At 45.0% G+C, this 22,718-nt stretch overlaps 8 protein-coding genes across 8 annotated transcripts; 4 read left to right on the top strand and 4 right to left on the bottom strand.

Annotated features, from left to right (window-relative positions):
* Window positions 1–304: 304 nt before the first annotated feature.
* On the bottom strand, window positions 305–2,951 carry V865_007163 (threonine ammonia-lyase, biosynthetic; the record flags this gene model as incomplete). The annotated part of the gene is made up of 9 exons (XM_066230913.1): window positions 305–447; window positions 544–639; window positions 841–1,136; window positions 1,261–1,480; window positions 1,618–2,205; window positions 2,295–2,415; window positions 2,484–2,566; window positions 2,640–2,878; window positions 2,935–2,951. The coding sequence occupies 9 exons, from the start codon at window positions 2,949–2,951 to the stop codon at window positions 305–307; spliced, it is 1,803 nt and encodes a 600-aa protein (XP_066087010.1).
* Window positions 2,952–3,349: 398 nt separating this feature from the next.
* On the top strand, window positions 3,350–7,403 carry V865_007162 (uncharacterized protein; the record flags this gene model as incomplete). The annotated part of the gene is made up of 5 exons (XM_066230912.1): window positions 3,350–3,524; window positions 3,624–4,135; window positions 4,190–4,349; window positions 4,407–6,308; window positions 6,382–7,403. The coding sequence occupies 5 exons, from the start codon at window positions 3,350–3,352 to the stop codon at window positions 7,401–7,403; spliced, it is 3,771 nt and encodes a 1,256-aa protein (XP_066087009.1).
* A 342-nt stretch (window positions 7,404–7,745) lies between these two features.
* V865_007161 (uncharacterized protein) lies at window positions 7,746–12,699 on the bottom strand (the record flags this gene model as incomplete). The annotated part of the gene is made up of 18 exons (XM_066230911.1): window positions 7,746–7,888; window positions 7,999–8,233; window positions 8,303–8,361; window positions 8,431–8,587; window positions 8,648–8,791; window positions 8,846–9,031; window positions 9,096–9,205; window positions 9,256–9,350; window positions 9,405–9,472; window positions 9,534–10,752; window positions 10,804–11,097; window positions 11,159–11,244; window positions 11,295–11,390; window positions 11,447–11,863; window positions 11,982–12,076; window positions 12,143–12,255; window positions 12,329–12,546; window positions 12,643–12,699. The coding sequence occupies 18 exons, from the start codon at window positions 12,697–12,699 to the stop codon at window positions 7,746–7,748; spliced, it is 3,792 nt and encodes a 1,263-aa protein (XP_066087008.1).
* A 467-nt stretch (window positions 12,700–13,166) lies between these two features.
* Window positions 13,167–13,772, top strand: V865_007160 (ribosomal protein S16; the record flags this gene model as incomplete). Its single annotated transcript, XM_066230910.1, has 2 exons — window positions 13,167–13,466; window positions 13,668–13,772. The coding sequence occupies 2 exons, from the start codon at window positions 13,167–13,169 to the stop codon at window positions 13,770–13,772; spliced, it is 405 nt and encodes a 134-aa protein (XP_066087007.1).
* Window positions 13,773–14,164: 392 nt separating this feature from the next.
* V865_007159 (uncharacterized protein) lies at window positions 14,165–15,824 on the bottom strand (the record flags this gene model as incomplete). Its single annotated transcript, XM_066230909.1, has 8 exons — window positions 14,165–14,182; window positions 14,271–14,459; window positions 14,538–14,637; window positions 14,706–14,740; window positions 14,837–14,968; window positions 15,057–15,126; window positions 15,537–15,634; window positions 15,762–15,824. The coding sequence occupies 8 exons, from the start codon at window positions 15,822–15,824 to the stop codon at window positions 14,165–14,167; spliced, it is 705 nt and encodes a 234-aa protein (XP_066087006.1).
* A 362-nt stretch (window positions 15,825–16,186) lies between these two features.
* Window positions 16,187–17,518, bottom strand: V865_007158 (uncharacterized protein; the record flags this gene model as incomplete). Its single annotated transcript, XM_066230908.1, has 8 exons — window positions 16,187–16,285; window positions 16,344–16,410; window positions 16,494–16,580; window positions 16,646–17,061; window positions 17,133–17,159; window positions 17,224–17,314; window positions 17,385–17,404; window positions 17,471–17,518. 8 exons carry the CDS (start codon window positions 17,516–17,518, stop codon window positions 16,187–16,189), a joined length of 855 nt encoding a protein of 284 aa, XP_066087005.1.
* A 366-nt stretch (window positions 17,519–17,884) lies between these two features.
* Window positions 17,885–19,385, top strand: V865_007157 (uncharacterized protein; the record flags this gene model as incomplete). Its single annotated transcript, XM_066230907.1, has 2 exons — window positions 17,885–18,366; window positions 18,443–19,385. The coding sequence occupies 2 exons, from the start codon at window positions 17,885–17,887 to the stop codon at window positions 19,383–19,385; spliced, it is 1,425 nt and encodes a 474-aa protein (XP_066087004.1).
* An 871-nt stretch (window positions 19,386–20,256) lies between these two features.
* Window positions 20,257–22,398, top strand: V865_007156 (6-phosphogluconate dehydrogenase, decarboxylating 1; the record flags this gene model as incomplete). The annotated part of the gene is made up of 8 exons (XM_066230906.1): window positions 20,257–20,270; window positions 20,464–20,497; window positions 20,625–20,683; window positions 20,747–20,790; window positions 20,866–21,192; window positions 21,261–21,451; window positions 21,526–21,821; window positions 21,888–22,398. The coding sequence occupies 8 exons, from the start codon at window positions 20,257–20,259 to the stop codon at window positions 22,396–22,398; spliced, it is 1,476 nt and encodes a 491-aa protein (XP_066087003.1).
* Window positions 22,399–22,718: the final 320 nt, after the last annotated feature.

The raw sequence follows: 22,718 nt of genomic DNA, 5'->3' as shown, positions 1-22,718 counted from the left end.
GACTGGATCATATCTCGAACAGCTCGATGTCGGTTGTCAAAACGCGGGGTAAACAATCTGTCACGTGGCACTTGTGATAGTGAGAAAGGTGATAGTGATGGCGATGAGACTATCCAGTGCGACATTGACAACAACGACTCAAGTGTGATGGTACACATACATGGGAACGAGTGGTAGCACTATTGCATATCTTACAACTATCCTCTACCACATCATGTTGTCTATTCTGCTACTACCAAGATAGAACCCAATCTGCGACACGTATCTATACCATATCTCCCAAATTAAGTGAACGCGACCAATGCTATGCTTGAGTCCTCAACAGGGAAGTATATGCGGGATTCTGCGTCTCTTCCACATAGACATATCCAAGATCGTTCAGGAATTCACCAAACGCGTCATAAGAGTTTTTGGGCACTTGTATACCGATAAGTACCTTGCCCACATCTAAATAGATACGATAGAGGGTGAATTAACAATGATTCTCTTTAATTTACGCTTTACAGATTCGAAGCGTAGGTCGAGCGAATGAAGTTGACTCACCCGCCCCATGATTTCGATAATGGAACATTGATATATTCCAATCTGATTTCATACCTTTCAAGAAATTACCTAAAGCTCCTGGTCTTTCCGGGAATTCTACGAGGGAGACAAAGAATGATTAACATTAAGTCTCCTGTGGAATCGGGTAACAATGGAAGCTGCAGGGAATCAAAGAAGAATTTGACGAGGTAAAACAGGACGAGCCCGACGAGCCCGACGGAGATGTTTCGAAGAGGCAAGGCGAATTATTGTTGCGAAAAAGGTAACACCATGTCATAAGTGCAGAAGATCACTTACCAAACCTGAACAACCTCTCATCTTCTACTCCACTTCTCCCACCTACTAGATGCCTGACATGCGATTTCGAGAATTCATCTTCTGACAAATCAGTAGCTTCTATCCCTTCTTGCTTGAATTTCTCGAACAATTCATTGATCTCTTTCTGTCTCGCTTCGGGTGTCGGGCCAGTCGCCGATGATGACGCGCAGGAAAGGATGAACGAGCAGATGATGTACCCTGTAGAGGGGGAGGAATAACGGTAGGTGAATTCCGTGACAGCTCGACCTTCGAGCAGGGAATGGAATTTTAAGAAACTAGCGGACAAAGGATGATCATGTCAGCGAATCATTTCAACCCTATGTGAAACTTGCCTCCTTTCTGCGAATTATAGAGCGGGAAAAGGGTATCTTGTAAGTACAAAAGCTACAATATACTCACGATCCAGGCTTCTCAGCCACTTTTATGCTGATCAACACCTCTCTCCTCTCACCAATCTCCGCTCGTTCAGCTACGAATCTCAATCTACCAAAGTTCATATTACCCCCTGAGACGACAGCTACGAATCGTTTGTTCGCCCCTACAAGGTTATTACGTGAGATGTAGGCCTTGAGACCTGCTAGGGCTAGAGCTCCAGAGGGTTCGGGGATCGAACGGGTCTCTATGAGCAGAAGGAGCAAGAAATTTAGCATGTATGCTTTTGCAGCTCGATAGGCATTTGATGTTCAGAATCAATCCTCCCATAGTCATCCAGTAAATTGCACCGATATGAGTATATAATTGTGGTTGATCACTCACCTTCGAATACATCTTTTATCGCCGCACAGATCTCATCATTATTCACCAACACCACCCCATCCAGATTCTCCTTACACACTCTGAATGGTTCTTCACCAACGATTCTAACGGCTGTACCATCCGCAAACGGTCCTACTTCATCTAACAACACCCTTTTACCTTTCTTCAAACTCTTGTCCATAGCGTCTCCATCAACAGTTTCTACTCCGTATACAGCCACTGAGGGAGCTGCTACTCGCTTGATATACGATGATATACCAGCTATCATACCTCCTCCGCCTACTGCACCGAATATCCCTGATATCTTATCTGCATCGCTTATCTGTCGACAGATTTCCATTGCGATGGTTCCTTGTCCAGCTACGACGTAAGGATCATCAAATGGAGGTATAAATGTGAGACCACCTTCTTTCTCTAATCTACTACATTCAGCTTTGGCTTCGTCGAAATCCCTTCCATGAAGGACTACTTGAGCTCCTAGACGCTGGACGTTTCGCCATTTGATAGATGGGGTGGAGACTGGCATGACGACTGTTGCGGGGATATTGAGTGAATGTCCGGATAAGGCTACTCCTTGAGCATGATTTCCTAAACATACAGACAAAGCATGATTACATCAATACATTTCGTACCGTGGAGACATGAGGAACTGGAAGTCTGGTAAATTGCAAACTCACCAGCACTACATGTCACTACACCTTTCTTCTTTTCTTCCTCAGTCAACGAAGCCATCATATTGTATGCCCCTCTGATTTTGAACGAAAATACAGGATGGAGATCTTCACGTTTCAACCAGATCTACAGTATCATAGTTGTAATCAGCAGCTGTTTCAGCTATATGGTGGACTGTGGAAATAGCTACACACCTCGTTACCAAGTTTCGCAGAAAGGTTGACAGCATATGTCAGAGGCGTTTCTTTCAAATTCAGCGGAGCAGAGTATACTTTGGCTATATCCATGAACGATAACCTAATGGTCAGCTATACATCAATCTTCGAGTCATGTTGAAGATACTAGCTCACACATCAAGATCATCTTGAGATAATCCGGTACTTTCTGTCCTTTCCCGTTTACCTTCAAATAATGATCCGGTAATTTCTCGTACAGATGTGAAGGTATATCCTCGTTATCAACATGTTTGGCCGACGTCGGGGGGAAAGGTGCTGAGGATGTGTATTCCATATAGGATGGTGGTGATTTGGAGAATGAATGCGATGATGATGAAGGGAGGTTACCGTTGGTTTTGGTAGGTATCGCCAGGCTATATGAGGTGAATGTCATCAGTATGACACGTATGAGTGAGATTGTACTACTGACCCGGTGGTAGCTACCATTTTGTATACCTAGCGCTATGGGCTCGTCAATGTCAGTTGCAAGGCTGTAGAGGGGAGGGGGTTGACTATCTGCTATGATGCTCTGTGCTATGATGTTGTTAACTTGCTTTTGCGTCCGACTTTTGACTTTTTCCTGGTGCGAGTCGAGCCGGAGATCCTGGCTAGTATATTATGGAGATCTATGTGTATTACGTAACGATCAACCCTTGGCAATTTAAGCTCTACGAGTAGCTTGACTTGCATCATCATAGAGTACATAGTCCGTCCGCGCAGTCCCCTCATCGTCTCATCTACCCATCGGTTCATTCATATCTTTACACATCTAGCTGTATAGGCATCAGCAGCAGCACGAGGGCCCATAGCGTCCCCTCACGAGTGCTTGTCATCTAACTATCACCATGTCGACCTCAGCAGCCGCTGGACCAGGTCCGAAAGGGGTCCATTACAATACCTCTCTCACAGCCGCTTTACTCCGAGGTGCTTGGGCAGAATCAAATCCGGGTCATGCACCCAACAAGACTGAGTTGAGCTGGGGTGAACTAGTGAGAAAATGGGGGAAGCATACCGGTGGTAGTGAGTAGACATGTCCATGCAGTGTATATCTCTTGGCAGCTAAATCAATCAGATATCGAAGGCTTGACTATCCAGCTAACAATCTTGAACCCGATATAGATACCTCACTGATTCATCATCTCCGCGATATATCACTATTGTACCTCTCCTCAACCTCTCATTCTACCACCTCATCCTCGGGCTATCTCACAGTATCCTCTACGCAAGCCGGTTCATCCGTAATTAACGAAGCGCCAGGATCAAGTAATTCATCCAACGATTCGGCCGGTACAGCCAATACAGGATCTCACTCATCTTTCGTACATATCCCACACCCACACTTACGACATCGTAAGAAAGCTTCTCTGGATATTCCAGATGCCTCTTCGTCCTCGATCACAGGAAGTGGATCAAGTACGATACGTCCATCGGATGTTGGAACTTCGTCTAAAGCGAGCTATCTCAGTTCGGGTGATTTAGATGGTGATGAGACGGATGATCCAAGAGGGTGGGCGGAAGGGAACTTGTGGTGGAACGGGGTCAGTCCTGAGGGTGTAGACGAAGTCAGAGAGGGTATCAAGAGCTTAGAGGGACTGATAGTAAGCGGGAAATTATCCAGAGCTGAGACTACTGTGAGCTACCTTGTTCATTCCACGAACGTGTATTTGCTGATATCGTCAATATAGTCTGCACAATTCATCTTGGCATATCATCTGCATGCTCTTGGATCTCACGAGGGTGCACTGAAGATATATGAAGGTATAGATTGGAATAGTGAAAATCGATTTGGAGCGGTACAAGGTGATTCTGCTGTCTTGGAGAGGATACGCGCAAGATGTCTACAAGGTATGTCACCGATCTCTATCTCAGGTGAATGCCGCTCTAACATATCTATTCCCTCAGGTCTGTCCTATGAATTAGCACAGAATCCAGATTATCAGAAATCCATACAGTCTTACCTCCTTACAATACCCCTGTTACAATCCTTATCTTCATACAACTTACCAACACCAACTTACCTCTCCAACCAAACATCACCCAAAGCGACTTTTGATCCCCAGCGCGAAGTATATCGCTGGATATCTACGGCCTTAACACGTGCTGCTGCTCTCTCAGCTCGACAGCCTCATCCAACTACTCAAGACTCTCAAAATATTTTACGGATCTTACGTACGTATTCCGCTTTCAGCTCTTCGTGGCCTCCAAGCTTCCGCCCAATACAGAGGCAACGAATGCTGTCCCTTTACCTCAGAGCGTTGGAATCCTCTTATCCTTCTCCTCGCCAACCTCCTTCGGAATCACCGCTCCTCTATTCCACCATCGTACCATCGACTACATCTGCTCGTGCGTCGTGGTCCAAAGAAGTGATCGAAACCATCCATCAAGGACGTACATTACTACAATCCACCACTTCCTTCCCCAGAGCAGGATCGATCAATCGCCCAGTAACTGAATTTAGCGAATTGGCTGTTAGCTTATACAGTAAATCCGCTGAATTGGGTAGAGAGGTCATATCGGTATTATGGTGGTCTATGACTTTGACATTCCAATCTCAAACTATCCTCCGACATCTCACACACCTACTAGCAGATATAGGAGATTCGTTGGATGCGAGAAGGGTATTTGAGTTGTATGTCCAGTTGGTACTGAAGGCGAGAGAGACTCAACAACCTGAAGTGTCCTTACAACTCAAACGAAGACCTACCAATGAAGACGCAGCTTCTCCAGAACAGATCCAGAAACAATTGGAAGATTCTGATACGTCTGAAGAACAAAAGGGCCATATGGGAGCTGAAAGTGAGATTGATAGTGATAAGCAATTCATCGAGACTCTCTTAGCTGGTACGAGGCTCTTGGCGAGAGACCTGGGTGAGATCGAAGATGCTTGGAGATATGTGGTCTTAGCTGGCGATGTTCTTAATACGACTGGGGGGATCGAAATTGGTATAACGGATGAGTTGAAAGCTAGGATCGAAGAAGCTAAAGGTATAGTTAGAATGGGATTGGCAGTGCACAACGCCGACACAATCGATCGACCCACGTATCAAGCTCAAGCTATCAATCACTTAACGGCAGCTATCGATCTCTTCCCTTCTTCTTCCGGCTACTATCATTTGGCTCATTGTCAATCGGAAGCTCGATCGATCGACGCTGCGACTCAAAGTATACGTTCGTCACTCGAGATGGACCCTACCAATGTCCAAGCGTGGCACCTGTTGGCGTTATTGTTGACCGCTAGGAGGGATTGGGAAGGTGCGCTCAAGGCTTGCGAAGCTGGAATAAGCGTGTGGGAAGCGGATGAAGAGATCTCATCGAGTCAAGAGGATTTAGTAGATGATAATGAAGTTGAATCGAAGGATTTCGCGGTACAAGCTCCAACACCTACCAACCCATCTTCCAATACTGGCCGCAGAGACGGTACGACGGCTAGTTCCCTTATCAATAAAGATGGGTCTTTCCCTCATTTATCCATTTCTCCACCTAAAGTGACACCATTGAGTAAATCAGCAAGGTTAGAACATGTTATCAGACTTCGAATGACCCTGAATGTGATCATAGAGAAAATCCAAGGACCAGAATTAGCGATGTTGAAACAGCAGGAACTGTTCGCTTTCTTCTCTGCTAGATCGGGGAAGAACAGAAAGAAATTAGGATATTCGTCTGGATTTGGGAAATCGAATGGGATGAAATCTGTGGCAAGCTCTAGTAGTCTGACTGCTCTGCCTGGTACGGAAGGTGAGAAAGTGGAAGATCTGGGTGGAAGCTTTGTCAGTGTTGGAGTCAATGATGGTGGTCTTGTATCTGGTTAGTGTGACATTTGATCTATGTTCAATAGTCTGTGGATATTCGGCTGATCGTCTTTGTTTGTATTACCCAGTTCAACCCCCCACCCCAATGATTGAGAAGACTCAACTGAACGCCATTGCCCTTGCTCCGCCGATTTCTGAGAAACCACCCATAACCGTCCAGTCACCCTCACCCTCCCCTTCACCCACTCCCACTCCTCAACCTAGTAATACCGGTGCGCTAATCAGTGAAGGGGAAGACGAAAAGTCCCGAAGGAGAAGTCTCTCTGTCCGGTCAAAGAAACATCTACATGTGCCTGGTCAAAGACAAGCTCAGGTACAAGGTGTAGCTCAGCCAGTTTCCGCACCTGTGTCCAGACCAAGTAGTATAAGGAGATTATCATCTACTTCACCCACGATTCAACAGCAAGGCGTTAAGGAGAGATCGGCTTCAGCAGCTCAATCATTAGCACCTACTGCTATTCATTCTCATTTCAGGAATTATGCACCATCCTCTCGAACGATCTTACCTCCTCCTCCACCTATCCAACAGCCCACTATGGAAGAACATGGTCGTACGCCCGCTGAATCTAGGATACTGTCGAATCTTTGGTTGATGTCTGCAGCGACGTTCAGACGATGGGGTAAACTCGAGCAGTGTCTGGTGGCTATCGAAGAAGCTGAAGTTTTAGATCCTGAGAATCCAGATGTTTGGGTTCAGTTGGGAATGTATCATCAAGTAATCAATAAACAGAATCCTTCCAGCTCTACGACCACCAACGATAACGAAGGAGAAGGTGAAAGTAAACCAACGGATAATCAAGCTGAATCATCATTCGTTAAATCCCTCTTAATCAAACCAGATCATTCATCAGCCATCATAGGTCTATCCAAGATATACCTTGAATCACATCAAGTGGATTTGGCTGAAATACTCTTGAATTCCCTGACGCAGGAAAAAGGTTGGGACTTGGTACAGGCTTGGTACCTCCTTGGTAAAGTCTGTGAATCCCAGGGAAGGAATACGAGAGCAAGGGAATGTTGGGAATTTGCCTTGGGGTTGGAGAGGAGTGGGCCTGTTAGGGAATGGAATCAGGTTGGAAGGTGGTTATAAGATGTTAACCTCACTCACAAACCTTGGATTGAGCTAGATTTGGATTTGATTCTCTTCCTGACTCGCGTACGTTATATTTATAATTCTGTTCGCTTTTATCTTCCTTCTTTTGGTTTGCTTTGGTACATTCAACGGATTCATTTCGACATGCTATGACTCAAGACACAATGCATTGAAGCTTCTCATGCTACGATGACTTTGGATATATTACAAAATGCATATTTGGATGGATGAGAGAGATATCTACTCGTATGGAACAATTCGAAACGTCATTATAGCTAATCAATCAATCTCACTCTTTCTTTGCTACTCTTGATGATGATAAATACTCAAGGATCCTCACTACGCCTGATAATCTTTGAAATCCCTCCATTTGTCCGTGGCCAAAAGACCACTTACGAAAGAATGGAATTGAGGTGCTTGTTGAGGGTTCGATAATTTATATAATGGTACGGCCGTACGTAAAGTCGATCGTTGCATTTCCTCTAAAAGGCAAAGCGAAGCAGAACAAAGCAAAACAAAACAATCAGTATATCATACAATCGCATTTCTTTCTGTGTGGATATCCTAGATAATATCCACCTCTGTCACTCACCTTTCCTCTCCAAATCCTGTTTGACCGTATCATCTTTCACTTCCACATCTTTCATCATGACCTTCATTGAACCCACCACATCGTCCAATCGAGGTATGACAGACGTGGGTGACATTTGACCTAATCGCAGTAACAACATCAAACCTAATACTTTCACCTCGTTGACATCGGACAAAGAAGCCATGACGCGTTCGGTGAATGCGGGTAAGTCGATCTTGGAGAAGCATGTTCCGAGCTATTCGACGTTTGTGCATTAGCTAACGGATTCACATATCCTGAGGGGTTGACGTATCGGAAAGCTCACCAAAGTATACATCGTTTCATAAGCTGTCTTTCGATTTTCAAGCCCATCATCCTCGATCACTACAAATCATTGGGCATATCAGCTTAGGGGCTTTCAGGTATACTATTCAGCTGAATCTCAAGACATACCTTTGAATGGACCCATTTGAACTTCTCTTTGCAATTCTTTCTTAACATACGTCTCCTGATACAACAGTGGTTGAAGGGTATAGAGTTTATCGACGATCAAGTGTGGTTTATGTTGGATGGCAGAATTGAGCGAAGCAAGCGACAATCTTCGAACGATCTGAAAGGTTTAATCGTCAGCTGTTGCGCAGTGTTCGGAGTCACTCCACAGGTAGCTCACCAAGTTTGAATCTTTCATTAGAGACAAGAATTCCACAATGATAGGAGCGATGATTTCATCGTATGAGGAGGAAGTGTCGATAAATGTATATCTGACTGCTGCAGCTACGATAGCTCGATTTTTGGGACTCGATCGGAGTAGCTCCTGTTCAAGTCAGATCAGCTTGAGTGATTTCAGAGAAGTAGCACATAGACTGACCTGGAGTTGAGGTAAGAATTTCCCAGGAGCTGTAGTCGTCAGTTTACCGATGCAAGCCGCTTTGACATTTCTGATTCCGTCATCACCAATTTCACCTTCTTTGGTAGAGACATCATCTGCGAAAAGCGGCTTCCACAGTGAATCGGCGAGAAGTTCGAGCTGAGCAGCGGAAGAATGGAGGATAACCTGTCGAACCAGGACATGTTAGTGAGCTTGTTCACGTAAGGCTTCCGGTTAATTTCTAGCTCACTTCTTTCAACGAATGCAAGAGAAGCAATCTAGTTGCTTCACTGGTAACAGTCTCGATATGCTTGATGATAGCTGGTAAGAACACCTTGGGTGCTCCAACAGCAAGATTACCTAGGTGTTGTGTAAGCTTCAATCGAGTCGCGATGTACAGGGTTACTTACCCGCAGCGAATGCAGCGGCACTTCTGACCTCCTCACTCTCATTGTTAAAGAAGTTCAAAATCTTGTCGAATAGATCAGGTATCGTTGACAAGTCACTATATCAAGAGTCGGTCAGCTTCACGGTGTCTCGCAGTCGGGAGCTGACTCACGTTATTCGACCGATCTCCCCAATACATAGCAAAGAGAGGTATACATCCGGTTCAGTAGCTTTGGAAGACTAAATGGAATACCTAGTCAGCTTTTCTGAATCGACATCCAAGACACAGATGATAGCTCACCTTGATGACCTTTTGGAACAAAGCCAAAACACCAGCGGCATTCCTCTGAGAATGAGATACAACCGTACCAATGATCTTCGCAGTGGTGGTATAGATTGAAGTTCCTCCTTTAGTGGCATCAGGGAGATGATGGGATTTACCGAGGTTCTCAACTAAAGCAGGTACCAATCTCGTCGCGCAATCCTGATCGCCATCTACATAAGCGGCGAAGAAATTCGACAAAGCGTCCACGAGGTGCTGGTTCGACGATGGAGTTTTGATAATTTGCATTATCTTAGGTGATAATTGACTATCCACCGATTCTCGACAGTTGGGTTGCTGGCTCAAGACTAAGGAGACTACTTGCAGGGCTGTAGGAGTTTCAATGAACGGTAGTAGTTCACCAACAAGATCGATGGCGGTTTGGGCCGGAAGACCTGTACCAACTCTGGAAAGAATATTGGAAAGACAAGCGAATTCCGAGTTCTTGGTCGTCGATCTTTTACTTCGTCGTAAAGCCACAACCACTTCGGGCAAGACCGAGAGTAACCATGACTCGAACTCTTTGCCTTTAAGTAAAGGTGATTCAGCGAGTTTACCAATGACGAGAACAGCCGTGGAAGCTGTGTTCTCGTTGCCAAGTCGAGACGTGATGAGTGGTAAACAAATGGAGTATGACGAAGTGAAACTATCTCCCTCGTGCACTAAAAGGTATCCAAGGGTATCCAAAGCTTTTTCTCGGACGTCGGCGTCTGTGCTGTTGTCCGCCAGGATTTCGGTAGTAGCGTCGAATATCTGTTGAATGGGTTGGGTAAAGCTGGGTGGTAAAGGTGAGGTCGATCCCTTGGGTCTAGCAGCTCGTGCAAGACTAGCAGCGGCGTTGAAGGCTTCAAAGCTAATTCGCTGGAGCTTATCTTTCATGCATCGGACGATAGCAGGTACCAGCTGACCCAAATGATCCGCGTATACTCTTGCAGGATGGTCTGCGAAGAAGGCAGTCAGGAAAGAAAGAGCTGCAATGGCCAACGAAGCGGATGTCGAACTGTCAACTGATCGAATAGCCGAGGTAGCAGCAGCGCAAATAGAGTTCGCGGAGTCGTCCAGGCCGCCGCCAAGCGCTTTCGAGATCTCTCGGAGAAGCAGGAAACATTGTTGACGAGTTTGAACGGATTTGGAGGAAATCTGTTTGAGAATAGCTCGAGAGAGCTGAGGAAGACTCGCTCGGAGATATGATATCACACTGATGTCCTTTCAGCTCGCGCCGCCGTGTGGGGATTAAAGATTGACTCACCTATCATCTGGAGCATAGTCTTCATCCATACCCTCACTCCTCTTCCTCTTATTCCTACCTCCCGAAACTACTTCAGCTGCACGTGCAGAAGCAGTCTGCTTGAGCAACACCTCAAACGCAGCAAGCACCTCCAATCGCACACTTTCCTCTCTTTCGTTGAAGCGGGAGATAAGAACGGGGGCGGCGTGACTGTAAAAGTCTGCCAAAAGTTCGTTTCTAGTACCAATGAGCGCAAGAAGGAGTTTAGCGGCAGATCGTCGGATCTTCCATGAGTCGTCTTCATCATCAGAGTAGCTACAAACATATGTCTGGTGAGCTTGATTGTCGAGTTTTCTGATATTTCGCATGCACTCACGCATCTTCTTCAAATTCGTCATCCTCGTCTTCGTCTTCGTCCTCAGCATCCATATCAACGTCGTCATCGTCGAGGTCAACGTAGTTCTGCGATATCCAATGAGCTGAGATCTTATGAAACGCAACGTCCGACTCACAGGATCATATTTCACCAGCGACAAAGCTCTTTCGACAACTGTCTGTATCGACGGCGCGATCTCAGTAGGACATCGCAGCACGAGAACTTCCAGCGCCTCCATAAATCTGTCAGCTGACGGGGGATCAGCCATACGACTTGGAGAGAGCTTACCACTAAAGCCGCTTCAACAGTCTCGGTATCTTCCGGATTCTCAGTCTGCTTCAATACAGTATCTCCCACTTTTCCTTCCGCCAACAAAGCTCCTATCTTATGTACACTCTGACCTCTAGCCAGCGTGGCAACGACTCCTAACCAGACTCTGACAGCTTCTGGTCCCTGAGATAATCCATCTACTATCTGCTTTTTCAGCGAATTATCGAATAATCCTGGATTGGTAGAAACAAGAGCAGATACAGTGGGTATGGCTCTTTTTCTGATAGCAGGTCTGGCGGAGGATAGAATATTTGACAATGAGGTGATTGATGTATTCTGGATTTTCTCAGAGCTTCTGAGTATATATGAGAATCGGATGAATAGGTCTGTTAGAGTTTGTAGAAGTTCAGAAGCGAGTTGAGGGTTGATGTCGGACTAAAACGTCCGGAGAGTCAGCTGTTGATGTGAGATGCAAGGGATTGAGACATAGAAGAGGCGCAAGGGAAAGAGGGTGATGAAGAGAAGAGGTAAGGAGTCATATATGAAGACTCACCTTGAATAAAGCAAACACTCGGGATACGATCTTTTCCACATTGGCTTCTGCTTGCTGCCCATCTACTGGCATCTCAAGAACAACAGATTTGAGGGCTGACATAAGACACACGATCGTAGAATGAGCTTTCATCGAAGGCCGTATAAAACCAGATATCTCACCTAGACAAGAAATATCTCTCCTCTCCTCATCGTTCGAAGACACACCATCCAGCAGGGAATTCACTATATTCGTTAGTACTTGCTGACGTGGTTTTCGAACCATCAAAGCGATACTACGACAATCGATCAGCCAAAACACCACAACAACGGTAACTATAGCCGACTGAAGAAGTGAGATAGACTTACCAAGATACAGCGGATGACTTGACTTCTGCATTTGAATCAGATAACAACTTCAATACGTTATCCGTCAACGTAAGCTCAGTCCCTTCGTCGGTGTACGATATACTTGAACTTCGACGAGGATCAGAGGAAGACCCTGGTATAGGAGAGAGTACCCTTGAGAGATCTTTGTTGAGGTCGATGAGTGCCATTACTCGGTGGTCCGAGTCGGTTGACCTCATCTGTTGGAAAGTACAGAAGGATCAGCCCATGTCAGCCAACCAACCGACGATGACTGGATGGTGGAGGTATGGGTGAGCGTTGGACGTTGAACGTACCTTTTCGAGCAAGCCTGAGAGCTGTATGCTCAGCTGGCCGGTAGGTTTTGATGACATGTTTACTGCTATCTTCTCTGGATTGATGAGCTGATAGAGGGAGATGTGGAAGGTGAAGAGAGCATAAGAGCAGGTTGAGGAATGTTGGACATGCCAGTGTAAGTGATGGTGAATGAATGGTGATGGTGGGTAGGTACGGTCGAAGCGGGGCACGATTGGGTTGACGTAACGTGATCACGTGACGATGTGAAATGATGTGGCAATATATCATAAGTAAGTGACAAGTGATACTCGGATGCTACCTCCTTTGGCTTGGAAAAGTTGGGATGAGCACTTCGATGAAATACGAAGACGGTGATACATTGACACCTAAATCAAACATCTATCAATCTTCAGCTATTCAACGATCCAATACAAGTTCTCAGCCGTACTACGACTGCGACCTCGACCAACCTTTCCCTATCCGAAACATCAGACTCCAACTGCACATTTAAACCTAGCCTTCCAGACGACGCAGATTCACCACCATGCCAGTCCGTATCCGTCTAGCCCGACACGGGTATAAAAAGAACCCCCTCTACCACATCGTAGCCATCAACTCCAAACGACCTCGAGAAGGTAAACCACTAGAGACATTAGGGATATACGACCCAATACCGAGATTACGAAAGGGAGTGGCCGTTCCTCCTCAGGCGAATGTTTTTGGCGTTGAAGATGCAGGGTTGATCAAGAAGGAGAAGGAGATCAAGTGGAATGTGGATAGGATAAATTATTGGTTGGGTGTTGGGGCGGAACCTACTAGGAGTGTTGTGAAGCTTTTGGAAAGGGTGAGTAGAAGATTTGATAGCTAACGGATTTGACGGATTGGAATCAGTTGTTTCATCCACATCCATACCACTTCATTGGATATCCTATTATATCACATATATCTGTCATTCCGACCCTTCCGCCAGTCATACAAGTTCACGGAAGAGTCAATTCCATTTTCCCGAGAATCGATAGCTGATCTTGTTTGATATTTTGTACAGGGCGGAGTCCTCACAACACCCCATAAATGGCAACATCCCTGGTCACCCGCCCCTCCTCCTTCATCCACCTCACCCTCACAACCACAGCAGACGATATCACAGTAACAATCACTACCATAGTATGACATATATATACCATCATGCATTTAGGACCCTTTACTATATCTCAAAGATATTGAATTTCACCTAGAGTTGCATTTCAGTCGTGGAACTATCAAGGTCATTTCTCCATACCCTTTACTAATCCTGTTCAGTTCGAGAAGTACTCGGTTCCGTAATTCTAATTCTGATTCACGAACAGGTTCATACAGTCCCATAAGAGATGACAATGCTAGCTTGAATATTTTATCATTAATTGAATATGCATAATCAATAATTACTGAACTACACTGCTTGAATCTCCCTATGAGTTCTTTTGTATGGGACAAATCATACCCCACTCAACTTCCTCTATTTCTCGTATGACATCCTCCCACAACACAATGCGTATCTATCGTTTACTCAACGTCGTCGAGCTAAAAGATATCGCAACAGCAGAGTCAGCACAATTGAACACTGACTAAGATCAGATGAGAAGGTATGACCGAAAAAAAAGTCACTCACACTAGATACTTTTGCTTTTCCTTTATCACCCGACGCACCAGCAGTAGAGATTTCCTCAATAGCTTCCTCCTCTTCTGGTACTTGGTCATCATCTGAATCACCTTCATCATCACCACCCGCGCCGAAATCTGGCATTCCACCCATACCTCCCATACCTCCCATTCCACCCATTTGTTCCATCATCTTAGACTATACGTAAAAAACGACAAGTCAGCATATAAGACACACGATGTAAAGAAGATCATCGGTCAGTTAAGAATCACTTACGAAGTCCATTCCTCCCATACCTCCCATACCGGGCATACCACCACCCATACCGCCCATACCTCCCATACCAGCCATTTGATCTTCCATACCGGCAGTTGGGCTGTACATCACAAGCGATATCAGCATATGATCATTTGACCAAAAACAAAGAGATCCCCTAAAACTCACTCTTCGGCACCTTCTTGTTCATCCTCATCAACCCACTATACCAAACAACAAGAAAGACCGGTTAGCGCATCAAGACAGAGGAAAATAATGGATAGAGCATTACATATGTGTATATATGTATATATACTTACTTTTGAGAAATCAGTCTTTACCCAATTTCTATTAGGCTTCTCTTTAGTCAATCTAGGCCAGTACTCCGATTTGGGAGTTTTCTTTCGGAGAACTAAAACGATAGCTCGGGAAGTAACGACTTTTTTGGTTTCCTATATTGACCAAACCCGTAAAACGAGCATCAGTTATAAGTACTACTGTTAAATTGTAAGATCACGATTGAATTGCATAATGACCCACCTCTGGGATAATCTCGTCGTATAATTGTAAGTCGAATGCGTACTCTTTCTCGGGGACACCTTTGGCAGCGCTGAATTGTAATGAAGAGCATGTTAGCGATGGATATTTGAAGGACGATTACGAATTCGCATGAGTAACATCAGGGGAATGAAGGATGTCGATAAGGACATAAAGACAGTAGGTGAGGTGCGAGGAGAGTCAGGGGCGAGAATGGGAAGAGAGTGGGAGAGATGGGAGGGGTCTGGAGGAGGAGAGAGAGTAAGATAAGTGAGATATGTAGGGGCGGAGGATGTGACCAGAAGGAGAGTGCAGACGCAGCAGAGGAAAGAGGGGCAAGGACAGCCGATGGAGGAAGGCAAGAAGGAGGAAAGGGATAAGGAGGAAGGGAGAGAAGGTGGGTCGAGGGGGATTGAAGAGAGAAGGGGAGATAGAGGATGGAATGGACAGCAGTAGTCGAAAGTGAAAGGCATCATAACTCACTCTCCAGCTTTAGCAGCGAAAGAAATTTCCGTAGGTTTGATTTCCAACTTTGGTTCACCTTGAATATCAGGTGCGTTGATAGTGAAGTAGATGATGTTCTATCAGAGCGAAATTTGGACATTAGCAATCTCTCCCTCACTTCTTGTCTACAATACATGGGACCATTTCTCGTCCTCCGTAGGTCATATATTATGGAATATAGAGCTAGAGCACTCCTTGACTCACCTTTTCAGCTTCGGTAGCGTTACATCGCTCGGCGTAAGTGATCTCTGGGTGGATAGGAGCCATTTTGATGTCTCTTTTGCTTGTAGTTGTATTGAGTGTCTGTTTCTATCCTTGGGTTATGGTTTGCAGAATGCAATATCAAGATGGAATGTATAACTGCAACTGCAACTGCACATGCAACGGTGTCGATCCATGGAATGTCGAAAGGTTGAATTGCTCGGATGCCCAACTTGCCACGTGGTGATGCGGTAATGACGTCTCTGGAAGCTTCCAAGGCGATCTCTACATATCTTCGCATACAACCCTAACACAAATGAATAAATACTGTGTGCATATTTCACTTCCTATGTACATTACAAGCGTGCTTTGTTCTCCCGCTTCATCGATACATCATCATCGCTGCTTACTTCGCTCTCATTTCCCCGTCAGAGCGCAGTAATGACTTGCTGACCTATGAATTCTTCTCCCGGAGCGAGAGATTTGAATTCACGAGCGTACCCAGGTTCGATACAAATGTATTTTTCCTATTTATCGTACTATCATTCAGCTCATTCCGTTACACTTGCATGGTAGCTGACTCACCCATCCTTTATCTTCCATGTCGACTATCTTCTTGCCGGTCTCTTCGGTAGGGTTCCAGATAGTACAGCTAATAGAGTATTAACGTTCATTATCAGTTATTTGGCTTGCGGATGACTTGTCATTCAATGTCAAGTATGAGCTTGGATTTACTCTTCGAATCCTCTGAATCTGACTTTGTATCCACCTCCGAGTCCATCATCCACGTGAACTTCTTGACTCGCTACTTTGTGGTAAACCCTGTAATCGACCAAAATACAATGATCAGCTTGCATACCTTGACAGATCCAGCAGAGTGAACTGACCTATCAATTGGTTTATCAATGACTATATCTACTCCATCACTTTCAACTTTCTTCCCTCCCAAAATCTTATCAACATAAGTGGTCCCTTGTGGAACATTCGAAATTTTGATTTTGGATGAATCGGGAATTGCCAAATAAGTATGTAAGAGAGCTTGGAATGTAAATTCCTTGGACTCCTCTTCGTTGACAATATGGAGATCGGTCGAAAGTTGATGTTCAGATAATGTGACTACATAGGCAAGCTTGTATTTATGTTGAAATTCAGTTGGAGGTAAAGGTGCGGTAAATCGAAGTGAAACTCCCTCGGATCGATCCATAACGGTCTTTTCAAATTTCCAAATTTGATTACGGGCGAATCCATGTTGGGCTAATGAGGCATATTCAGGAGGAGAGGATGGTGGTGGACCGAAGATTGGCTATGAAGATAAATCGGAGAAATCAGTATTGATAGGGTCGAGGATATATATCAGGATACGGGGCGACCTACGAAACAGATTGGTATACCACCTCGAATCTGTTAGTTCATGAGAGAAAGTCAGCTGAAATTCTAGATCATCATAGCAGAAAAATCAGCTCACAGCTTTGCTGCCGTCCAAAGCAGCTTTACCACTGACGAATAGTCGTTCTTTACCACCGGATTTCCATGAGACTATCGTAGCGCCGTAGAGACTGTGATAGAGGGAGACTTGTCAGTCTACCTCATTGTGGACCATAAATCTTGAGAATTAACAAGACGTACTAGATCTCAGCGCTTGATCCCTATTTTCCATTCTCATTGTCAGTGAATCTACATCAATGATGTGTAGAACCTTCAGAACCACTCACCGATTCGTGGTTGATGATAACGGATTTATCGGTTTCAGTGACTCCCATTTTAATTTGTCTGTACTTTATTGCGGTTCCTATCGATCTTCCTTTCAAACAATAGTGTGTGGATATGCAAGAAGAAAGTGGTTGAGGAATGTTAGGGTGATCATATCCTCATGATGGGTACTACTATATGCTGGACCATGTCGTCACCACCTTCAACACTCGATCCGGTCATTCTTTCCGGTGGGATCAGTGAGATATAGTATTACGTAACACAAGGGGGATGGGCAAAAATAACACCACATCAGTGTCCTTTTGTGGGTTTGTTGACAATTATCATTCCCCTACCCTGCAAAACATCCTCACAATCTTCAATCTCTTATAACCCACGTCACATCCCATCCTCTCAACGCGACTATCCTTTTCACAATGTCAAGATTGGATTATCATTCGATACTAGATCCGAATAACAGTGTGGACGTGGATGTAGATGCAGAGTTCGATAACCCAACTATCCTAAATCACCATGACTCCGAGAATCAGAACGTGGAGGATGGTGTGGATGTACACTCACATACCCATGGAATTGCCGTTGGGATAATGGATGATGAACATGATGATACCCCGTTTGTCATTATGGAGGAGCACGCTGCAGACCCAGCCTCAGAGATGGCGCAGGGGACGGGACAAGAGACGGGGCAAGGGCAGGAGGAGGAACACGATGATATACAAATACCTATCCTGTCGGAGGAGATTGTCGCTGGTCCAGATGAGCCGAAAGGCTCTGGTAGAGGACAAGGACATGGACCGATGAGTCTCAAAGGGATGTCAGTAGAGGACAAGAAACAAAGACAGAGATTGCAGAATAAGTTGGCTGCTGAAAGAAGTAGGAACAAACGGAAAGGTGATCAGTCAGTATCGATCCCCAATTTGTCATATTCTCATGATCTCCTGTACCAAACACTGATGAATGGTTCTATCTCGTAGAATCAATCTTGAGAAACAAGTTGGCTCTCTACGGAATGAGAATGCCCAATTACGAGCGAGATTATCACAATTATCGTCCAATTCCAAATCACCCGAATTCAACATACCGACGATAATCTCTGATCCCACTCCCCCTCAATATTCACCTATACCTACCACATCATCGATGACGACGACAACAGTATTAAATGGAACAGGTATAGATTACAACTATATCTCAAAGTTGACAAACGAGCTAAACCAATCCAAATTGACTTTACTGGAAAGGAAAATGAAATTGTTAAATATCCAAAATGGTATTTACAATTCACCTACACCGTCATCGGAGCAGAAAGACAAAGACAAAGAAGGAGAAGTAGAAGTGGGAGAAGGGACGGGTATCGAAGTTGATCCGATAAAAGAAAGTAGAAAAGAATTAATCAATAAATATAGTAAATTGCAAAGTATAAAAGCTGAAGAGAAAAGTTTAAATACGCTTATTGATCATATCAAGAATGAAATTGAAAATTTGATCAAGCAGAGGATGGTCGTTGAAGAGAAATTGAACGAGAAACGCAATAAAGGTAGTGGTGGTAATGATTTAATCATGGGAAATGGGGATCAGGTGTCTGTCACTCAAGAGCAACGACAGAAACAACAATCAGTGGAAGATCCGTCGACCTCAATTGGAGACCAGACGATTCTGGTTGAAGACTCTCAACAACCCCAACAGCAAGATCAGATTGCGGAAGAACAGAACCAGAACCAGAACCAGGAAGCGGAAGACCAAGATCAAGATCAAGATCAGATGAACGAAGATGGTAATTTGGATGATATTAGGGGATGGATCGATGCTGCTGTCAAAGATTGGGATCAGGTGGGTGTCCTTTTCATGTCATTTGGACGTCTCCCGTTGAGCCATATAGCTGCCGCTGACTTTGTATCATTATTGATGGTATTATAGACTTAGAAACTTTGTGATTCCATGACTTGACAGAACAGGAGACATGGATGTGGAAAGAGAGAAACATCAGTGGACGATTGGCATCGGTAACCCCACCTTTCCGTTTGCGGTTTCTTCATTTATGTTGTATCTTCCGTATAGTGTGGTAGTAGTGTACTTTGCGTCTTGTCACCCAGCATAATCGTAATGAAAAAGTGTTAAAATACCGTTCTAGTCGATATCATGCATTACCCCTCCATGTCTGTTGCCTGCAACTACAGAGGAGCTCACGCCTACGCTATGTACCCACTACAGCAATGCTATTCTGACGGTATGAAACGGCCTCTATACTTGTCAAGCACGACTTTCAAAGATATTCGTATTTCGTATTTGCTGTACCTCATTCCCCGTTACCTATCTCCGCCGGCCCGGCATTCCGATCAGTCAAGATCTTGGCCTAGAGACCATCCCAGTTCACAACCTGTGCGAAGGAGTTCTTGCACTTGGTACAACTTGCCTCGACGCAATATGAAGCTGACATTCTCCATGATAAGGAGATGTACAGATGAGGATGAGCGGCATTCGTTGTTCTATACATGCACTAACTGATCTCCCGGTGATGAATCCATCCTAAAAAACACCGCTTGCGTTTTTTGGGGGGATCGAGTGGTTGTGCCACTTACGGCGTCATACCCACTGGGAGGTCGACTTGGACCCTGAACTCTGAGAGAGTATGAGGTATCCATCCCATCCACGGTAGTACTGCCGTTCCCTTTCTTTTCCGTTCTATCTTTTTCTCTTCTCTCTCTTTTATCTCATAAACAAATCCATCCATCTTTTGAATTCCTATCCCTCTTCACCTAAAAGTACCTACATAACAAAGTAATCAAAGATGTCTTCTGATCTGTGAGTGTCCGTCCAGCTCTCCTTCCTGCTGGGAGGGGAACATCGTCGCGATGGAAGATGATAGAATTGGTCTTCCAATCGGCCGTCAATTCCCGATCACACCTTCCTCCTATCTCGATTATTTCGTGTGCATACGAAATGAGCTGCTATATATTTTGCAAAGAATTCATGCTGACTGTTCTTTCCATGATAGCGCCGACGTTGGTCTTATCGGTTTGGCCGTTATGGTACGTCCTGAGTCGGTAACACTCGACGAACACGGAACACGTCACTGACTTGTTCAATTCCATCACTTCCTCCATTCACTGTTCTTGACTTCGCATCCATCACTATGTTTCGCACTCGAAATAACAGGGTCAAAACTTGATCCTTAACATGAACGACAAAGGATTCAAGGTTTGTGCTTTTAACCGGTAAGTCCGGACTCAGTTTCCCTCCGATCGGACATATTGCTAATATTCCAATTTGATGTATAGAACCACCTCAAAGGTCGACCATTTCCTTGCCAACGAGGCTAAGGGTGAGTACTCACATAGCTCAAAGGATAAATCTTGAGTGTTCTTACTGATTTGGTTGTTTCACCCCCTTATCATAGGAACCAACATCATCGGTGCCCACTCTATCCAAGAACTCTGCTCCAAGCTCAAGAGACCTAGAAGAATCATCTTTCTCGTTAAGGCTGGTCAAGCCGTTGACGATTTCATCGCTCAACTTGAACCTTACCTCGAAAAGGGTGATATCATCATTGACGGTGGTAACTCCCACTACCCCGATTCTATCCGAAGAACCCACGAACTCGAAGCCAAGGGTCTCTTGTTCGTTGGTTCAGGTGTTTCCGGTGGTGAGGAAGGTGCTAGAAATGGTCCTTCTTTGATGCCTGGTGGTTCTGATGCCGCCTGGCCTCACATCAAGGAAATCTTCCGTAAGTGAACTTGCTTTAAAAATGAGTGTTTCGTGAACTGACCAAATTATGGTGGGGGTGTCTTCCAGAAAAAACCGCTGCCCAAGCTCAAGGTGAACCTTGTTGTGACTGGGTTGGTGAGACCGGTTCAGGACATTACGTCAAGATGGTCCACAACGGTATTGAATACGGAGATATGCAATTGATCGCCGAGGCTTACGATATCCTCAAGAGAGGTCTTGACCTCGACGAAGCTGAGATCGCTGAGATCTTCGAGAAGGTGATTTTCTTTTCCTTTTCCTTTTCAACTACCATAACCAGCCCGTCACTGACGAGACCTTTATCTGATTATAGTGGAACACTGGTGTCCTCGACTCTTTCCTCATCGAAATCACCAAAGATATCCTCAAATTCAACGATACCGACGGTGTCCCCATGGTCCGAAAGATTCTCGACAAAGCCGGTCAAAAAGGTACCGGTAAATGGACTGCCATCGATGCTCTCGACAACGGTATGCCCGTAACTCTTATCGGTGAAGCCGTGTTCGCTCGATGTCTCTCTGCCGTCAAGGACGAGCGAGTAAGAGCTTCCAAGATCATCGCTGCTCCTGAGAGACAACCATTCCAAGGTGACAAGCAACAATTCATCGAGTGGGTTTACCATCTATCATGACCAATTCATTCTGTAGCCTAGCTGATATATATAAAATTGTATAGTGACCTCGAGCAAGCTCTTTACGCTTCCAAGATCATCTCTTACGCTCAAGGATTCATGCTCATGAGAGAGGCCGCCAAGGTCAACAACTGGCACTTGAACAACGCCGGTATCGCCGCTATGTGGAGAGGTGGATGTATCATCAAATCCGTTTTCCTTTCCGATATCACTGCCGCCTACCGAGAGAACCCAGAATTGGAGAACTTGTTGGTTTCCCCCTTCTTCTTGAACGCCTTGGCCAAGGCTCAACCAGGATGGAGACGAGTGATCGCTCAATCTACCCTCTGGGGTATCCCCATCCCCGCTTTCACCACTGCTCTTTCGTTCTTCGATGGATACAGGACTGAAACCCTCCCTGCCAACCTTATCCAAGCTCAACGAGACTTCTTCGGTGCTCACACTTTCCGAGTCGTTCCTGGATACGGTAACGATCACCTCAAAGAAGGTGAAGATGTTCACGTTAAATGGACTGCTACTTCCGGTAACGTCTCTTCCTCCACTTACAACGCTTAAGCGGGCTGCTAAGTCTTGTTGGAGTGAAGAGGTAGTATCGTGCTTTGTTCAGGTTGTTTGAAGTGGAAAAAAAGCTCTGGAATTTAGGTGTAGCCTTTTGTTTGATTTTACCTTCTGTTTGATATGATATGATAGCATATTAGGCAGAATTAAAACAAAATATATATGATGGGAACTCATGCAGTTTACGTGATTCTTGCGAAAATGATGCAGCTTGTCATGAGTTTGCATATAATGGGTATCAAGTGGTGATGAGATGCATTTCGATAAATACATGAGTGATTATTATACAAATGATAAAGTGGATGTCAGATCAGATT

The sequence above is a fragment of the Kwoniella europaea genome, chromosome 2 (genome assembly GCF_036810445.1).
Source record: "Kwoniella europaea PYCC6329 chromosome 2, complete sequence".
Taxonomy (NCBI): Eukaryota; Fungi; Basidiomycota; class Tremellomycetes; order Tremellales; family Cryptococcaceae; genus Kwoniella; species Kwoniella europaea.
This window is presented reverse-complemented; position numbering and strand designations above follow the sequence as displayed.